This window comes from Frankliniella occidentalis, unplaced genomic scaffold (assembly GCF_000697945.3).
Source record: "Frankliniella occidentalis isolate FOCC.00 unplaced genomic scaffold, Focc_3.1 Scaffold29, whole genome shotgun sequence".
In the NCBI taxonomy this organism is placed as follows: Eukaryota; Metazoa; Arthropoda; class Insecta; order Thysanoptera; family Thripidae; genus Frankliniella; species Frankliniella occidentalis.
Window position 1 is genome coordinate 582709 of NW_026267159.1, and position 7093 is coordinate 589801.

The window sequence follows — 7093 nt, forward strand, 5'->3', positions numbered from 1 at the left end:
CTGGTTGCGGGCCGGGGGCGGGCCGGGGAGGGCGACACCCTTGTCACGTCAGGGGGTGGCTGGAATGAGGGGAAAGGGGGGGGGCGAAGAGGAGGTCCTGATTAAAACAGCAACGCGCGCTTGAGTGGTGTCCGAGAGGCTAGCAGACGACTACTGGAGAGCCCTGGAGGGGAGGGGGAGGAGGTACATTGCGCCAGGACCTCATCCGCCGCAGCAGAGGCTGCTGCTGCTGCGGAATGTGGGACGAGGGAGGCGGTATGGCCATAGCACCTCACGCATGGCCCGTCATGCGACGCCCGTTGGAGCGTGCGTGTGAGTGTGTTTGAGCGTGTGTGACTGCGCGCGCGCGCGTGCGCGTGTGAGTGTGTGTAGAGGAGTGTCGGTTTAACTGTGTGTGAGCGAGTGTGTAAGGTTGCCGACGCCACTAAAGACCTCTTTAATGGCATTCCCATGACGTTGTTATCGTCATCACACACTATGAACATGGGCACGGTTGCCGTCACACGCTAAAGAGCCGCCGTCACGTGCAGAACACTGCGTCTCCAACGGCCATTCAGTCCCTGATCAAATGAAAAGCAAGCCAGGGCCGGATTAAATCCTAATCCAGGTCCAGCAGCAGAGGAGGCGCGCGGACTGGTTTGGCGGCGGCGGCGCGTGCGCAGGGTCGGGTTGAGCAAGCGCGGCTGGTCAGTCTGCCCCGCCATAGCCATAGCCAAATGCCAAAGCTCTGCGAGAAATAATTTGTGGGGGTTTATCGCAGGAGAATTTGCCATAATGTTGAGGTAGAATTACACATTTTAATTGTAAAATTACGACACGTAGCGACTTGGCATCTACTCAAGAGCTATAGAGTTTGGCCCTCGCAAATTTACAACACAACGCAGATTTTGGAATCGTAAATAAAAATATGTTGTAAATTAATGAATTTACTTTCTTGGCCACGACGCGGTGCCAGTAGTGGTGGCCTCGCCGGCCGGGCTTTGACTTCAGCTTGAATAAGGGTCATACAAGAGACTCGGGGTTCACGCGCGAAGCGAGGATCTCCCCGAGGCGTAATATCAGCACGACGTTTTACGTGTGGGACAAGGCAACAGCGTCAATTTGGGTATTTGTTATGCTGTACAGTCGCCACCTTTGTGCCAATGAGTGCCGGCATCGTGATCACCTGACATTATATTGCGATTCAGAAAGGAGGGAAAAAAAAGAGCCAACAATCAGCGTCGAGTCTAACGAGCGTTCGTTGCGAACGGCCGTGAGGCGCAAAAGCATTGATTGGGAGGGATAAGTGTGAAGTATACGCTCGTGTGAGTGTTTTTGTGTTTGTGCGGGGCTGCTGCTGCTGTAGGTGCAAGCCGTGATGCTCACCCAGAAGTGCGACGTGAGGTTGACGTTGATGGTGAGGTCGATCTCTTCGGGAGTGGCGTCGCGGAACGAGTGCTCGGTGAGGATGCCGGCGTTGTTGACCAGAATGTCCACCTCGCCCATGTCCTTGGTGACCTGCACGGCAAGGTCTTGGATCTGCAGAATGGAGGGAGTGCGTAAGTGACAGTTCAAACCACAAACCTCACGTTGTCGGAGCTGCGACTCCACAGAATCGTCTCCTGGCGGAACCCTCACCTTTTTCCTGTCGGCCACGTTGCAGACGTACGCCTTGGCCAGGGGCTTGCCGTTGGCCACGACGCCGGCCTTCTCCGCCTCCATGATGATCTCGCGCACCGTCTCGTCGTTGCCAACCTTGTTGACGTCGACGCACGCCACGCGGCAGCCCTGGCGGGCGAACTGCAGCGCCGTCTCCTTGCCGAGGCCGTGGCCGGCGCCGGTGATCTGCGGGGAGGGAGAATAAAAAGAACCGGGTCAGGAAAATAATAAAAACGGTGGTAATGACAACCGGGTCAAGAGGGAGGAGGGGCCAGGGCGACGTCCCGAACTACGTCAGAAGACCCCCGGCGGCTGGACGCACGCACGCCGTGCGAAAGGGTCGTCGGCAGAGGGCATACCGACCGGCCAACGAACGCACAAACGAGATCCGGCTGATTGGTAGATTTAGAAGGGAGGGTACTCTCGAGGATACCTGTATGTCGGTTCTGTCAGACATGGTCCGAGACGCATAAAAAAGAAAACATACCCAACGAGCAACAAAATTCGCAAATTCGCAGCGAAAACTTAATGCTTTTGCAGTGTCGGCCCCACTGCGTCCATTAGTTTGTATAGGCGGGCTCGGTGAAAAAGAGGAGAGCAGAAAACAGGGCGGGGGAAAAAAATTGCAGAGCGGTTTTTCGGTCCACGTCCGTACCCTCCCTCGCCACAGAGCCACCGCGGCGTGGGGTGCGTCCGAATCTGCACGCCAGCAGGCCGCGCAGGCCGAGTGGCAGAGCGTCGCTCCTCGTCCCACACTGGTGGGCGCATAGGCGTGACAGAGAGAGCGAGAGAGAAAGAGCGATGGCGACGCGATACGCAGCCCCCCGCGCACTGTTTCTGTTTCGGAACGTAGCCCAGACAGACCGCAAAGCAGATCAATCCATCAGCTGTCATGAGACAGACCCCCCTCCCCCTCCACCCCCATTTACTCTCACAGGGTCACCCCCTAAAGCTGGGTGCAGGGCCGCCCCGCCCCGGCCCGCCGGAGGGCCCCTCTGGGGCCTCGCGGGATCACCGGGCGATAAATTACCCGCGCGGTGATCGCGACGCACCACGCCGGGGAGTACCACCGGCCGACGAGTACCCCGCCGGGGAAGTACCAGGTGGCCGACCAGTGCGCCGCGCGAGGCGGCACCGGCGGTCACGTGGCCGGCAAATCATCGCCCGGATAATGGCGGGGTGTTTTATTGACTCGACTGTGTACTGCACACACGGCTTTAATGGTGCCAGTCGGAGGCCGGCGGCGGCGTGGGGTCCTCCGGAGCTCCTCGTCGAGACGGAGAGGAGGGAAGGAGAGGCGGTGGTATAGCATGCGTTGGGCGGCGACACGAGAGGGCCGCGGAATATAACGTTTTCATAAAATCCCCGCGCCTGACGCGTCTCGGCGTCCCTCCGTGGAGCAGCACCTCCCCGCCCCGGCCGGTCGGCCCTGCTCGCAGGGTTGCCACATATCGCTCAAATAATAAAATTTTGGGAGACAATAGACTTTTATAGGGGACGGCGGGCGCGCGCGGTGCTGCAAGCGGGTGGAGTGCGCGGGCAAGGGGCGGGGGCGGGCGCGGGGTCGAAGCAAGACAGATGACCGCGAGGGGCGCGCCCGCGCACCGAGGGGAAAGGGAGAGGGAGGGAGGGTCACCACTGATTTACGTAGTGACAGAGAGCTCGCGGCCCACCGAGCGGGGATGTGTTCAAACAAAAACCACCCCCATCACCCACCTACGCCCACTTCGCTTCCTATGTCATTCCTCTCATTCTCTCATATTCGCTATCTTCCTCTCCCATCACTCCTGCCTCTGTCCTGTGTCCTTTCTCCCTCTCTCTCCCCCCTCCCTTCCCATTCCCTTTCTCTCATTTCTCTCCTTTTCCCCCCTCCCACACGCGCGGGGCGTGACAGCGCTCACGCTTGGCAGGTGTGTGACAGTCATGTGACAAGCACGCCCCCAACGCAAAATTTACCACCCCCCCCCCCTCTTCCCGGTCTGGCAATAACCCACTCCCACCAGCTGGCTGTGATTATATAGGAAGACACTCACTCTCCCTTCTGCTGCACGCTTCCCTCCTCCCCCCAAAATTGAAGTATTACAAAAAAAACAAATAATTCGAACATGAAAATATAGACGATAAATTGGTCCAGAAAGCGATGGGGGCGAGAGTGTGGGCGGAGGTGCGCGGGGAGGAGGAAGGGAGTTTGCCCAGCGCGCCACCCGGCCGTGTCGACCAGTAAAACGGGTGCATCTGTGAGTTTGGCGGGCAAACACATAAATATGACTGGCGGCCGGCGGGCGTTACAGTCGATAGCGGGGGTCCAGCGGAAACAGGAATGCATTAAGGGCGAAAGGATGGAGTGGGGAAGAGGCGGACAGACAGACAGACAGACAGTGGCCTGAGTCGGCTTCTGCTTTAGAATTAAATATTTGTCAAGTCTCCCTGGGAAATGAGGTGTAAGTATTTCAAGACTAGCATGAGAAGGAAGCCTATATGTGTGGGTGTGAGGGAGAGAGATAGAACAGTGCAAAAGAGCGGGAACGTGTGAGAGAGCGTGGCGCGCCGAGAATGAGTGAAGGGGGGGGGGAGGGGGAGGGTGTCGCTTTAATTCCAGTCGAGTATGTGAATGTGCACGAACATGTGTGAAGTGGTGACACGGACGGCTCGTGCGAATGTGTGTACATGTATGCATGGGCAGCACGCGTATTTGTTTATACACGGCGCGGCACGCCCGGTTGGCATGTTGGCTGTGTGTGTTGTTCACGGTTTCATTTAATTATTTAAAAAAGAAAAAAAATGAAGAAGAAAAAAATATATATATACAGGGAGCAAGGGGTAAATGGGTGTAGAAAGTGCGCGCGCGCGCATGCGCATGTGTGTGTGTGTGTGTGTGTAATGTAAGTGAGTGGGCTTGAAAGTGAGGGACTGAGGTCGACAGACAGACAGACAGATAGACAGACAGAACGCATCGTGGGTAGATGCAGAGTTCAGCTCAGCTAAAATACCACCTTTACCTTCCCCCTCCCTTTCTTCCCCTCCTCGTCCTCCTCCTCCCCGGTCAACGCCTGCGAAGTGCGGATAGGCAGTCGGGTCGGACACGCCTGCGCGGCGGCGCTGCCTACCCGCCGGGCGCTACCGGGGCCGGTCGGCGGCCGGGCGGCAGCCGCTGGAGCGCTGGCGGCGTGCTCTTTGACACGCGCCCGCCACCTCGACGTGCCCGACGTGGAGGTCGTAACTCATGTGATCCCGCGGGCCGAGGGCCCCGTCCACCGCGGCCCAGCCCAAGGCCGCCGGGACACCCGCGGCCGCCCAGAAGGGAAGGGCCGAGGTCCATGGCCTCCGGCAGCCTGTCCTCGTGGAAAATGCCCATCCGGACGGTGTCAGTGAACCTCGCGCAGGGCGCAGGGCACACGCATGACGAGGATGCACTACGTAACGGCTGCCAGCCGAGGAGTACCTGGTGTGTCAGTAACACGCGCGCCGGTGCGGGCGGGCTTGTCGAGTTCTCACCGGGGCCATGGCGCCTTTACGGTCATAAGGAGTGGGAACTCACTCGCGCCGCCACGTGCGCAAAAAAAAAAACAAGATAATGAGTTGACAGTGTTAAGATTAAAGTTAGAGTTACTAGACAGTTCGAACTTTTAGATTCACGACCTTAAAGACACGTGACCAATAACCACTTACACTGGGTCATATAATATCAAAATTAGGTAAAACTGACGAACATTTCAGCTGCACTGTTTGAACTGTTATTCAACTTTTTTGTCCGACAGTCTAACCCATTAACGACTAGTGCGTTTGGAGGGTATAGGAGGATTTATGGCCGTATGGATAATCTCGTCGTAACTGATTTTATTCAAGTAAACTTTGGCTCGCCAATAGTTATAAGTTATGCCAGCCTAGTTCCACATGCTTACATGTTTGCATCTAAGGGGTAAAACAGCTATTACTAAACTACGCCCGTTTGCGAAAAAAGAAAAATGAAATTACTGCAGAGAAAAACATGACGCAGTTCGAACACAAACTGTACTTGCTGTTTTCGCTGCAACAACCCGGGCATCGAAAAGATCAACAGCTTTACCTCTTTTCCTTACGGCTACCATGGGAAGTCCCGCGCGGCACTTATGCAGCTGGCCACCACACCGACCGCGGCGGACCCGTGCGCGCGCCAAGGAGACAAATGAAAACGAGGAGTTTTTGTGGTTACTTTAGTCGGCGTCGGCCGCAATCAGTAGAGGAGGGGCGTCACAGTGCGGCCAAACAGCGCCCGGGCCGGCCGGGCATGCAAGCGTCAGCAGCAATCCGGGCGGCAGCCAATCAGAAGATCCCCTACTTCCCTCCGGCCAGTCGGGTCGTCAATCACACGACTCATTACGGCCATAGGAGGTCCTGCCCTTACACGGCACCCTGCTACAAAAAATAAAATAAAAAGGAAATCTTGAACTAGGACCTACGTATGAGCCTTTTCACTTTTCCAGGCCTATCAGATAAGAAAAAGGGGCATTTTTTTCACAGTGCGCAGCCGTCCTTTGAGGACGACGAACGAGCCTTTGGTGGCGTAGTCTTGGGAAAGCAGGAATCCCCTTCGCAATCGTGCTTCTCTGCGGATCGAGCCGCGCGCTGCACCTCGCCGCTAAGTGCTGTTGACATGAGCGCGGCGTCGTATTTCTTATTCGCACTCACGAAATCCATCGCGCCCCACTATACCCGTTCGCGATGCGATCCTTTTTCTCTCGCTCTTTCTCCCTCGGAGGCTGTCCGCCAAAGGTCAGCGCGCTGCCCGTGAATCTGCGGCCGGACTCTTACGCTACTCGGCGTTACGTCACAAGGGAAGGGGGCGGGGTACCAGGCGCCGCCGGGGAGAGGCGGCCACGGGTGTCTGGCTGGGAGGCAAGGGTCAGCCTCAGCAGCATGGAAGAGGGTTGGCTTGTTGGCTACAAATTTGTGCAACTTGTGGCTTTTTCTTCAAATGACCATACAGCACTTGCGTTGCTATAACGCACCGCAATTGTATTAGTCAGTTGCTGCACTTACAATTAACATAATTCCACAAAGTGTGTGACATTCGAACACTTAAAAGTAGTTTGTCAAGTTGCACAAACGTACTTGTCAACCAGAAGGGCAACATTACAAGTGAAGGCACATAATTGACGGGTTTGAGACAGCCGATAATTTTTTCTTAGATTTGAAAGTCATGAGGGAGTCATCTTCTTCCACAGCTGCGACATGGGAGAGTAAAAGAGACCAACTATTGCAGAACCGGTTTGATAGATTAACAATGTTTAGCATTATGCAGTTCATGGTCAACCAAAAACTATGGGTGCGATAAATATGCGCCCTCAAGGAATATACTGATCGATATCCTTTTGATGATTGAATCTAATCACCGATCGGGGTGAACACGGAGCAAGGTCTGCCACCGGACCACCAACCAGACTACCGTCGTGAAGGTCAGGAACTGCAGGAGGGG

General features: G+C 56.0%; 1 protein-coding gene across 1 annotated transcript in view; it reads right to left on the bottom strand.

Annotated features, from left to right (window-relative positions):
* The window catches only part of LOC113202436 (epidermal retinol dehydrogenase 2-like), a 161417-nt gene that overhangs the window by 14300 nt on the left and 140024 nt on the right, over positions 1 to 7093 (bottom strand). The window contains exons 3-4 of the mRNA XM_052265719.1: positions 1618 to 1824; positions 1366 to 1518 (exon numbers count right to left, since the gene is read on the bottom strand). Of these exons, the coding sequence (XP_052121679.1) occupies positions 1366 to 1518; positions 1618 to 1824 (360 nt within the window). The remainder of the gene's footprint in view (positions 1 to 1365; positions 1519 to 1617; positions 1825 to 7093) is intronic.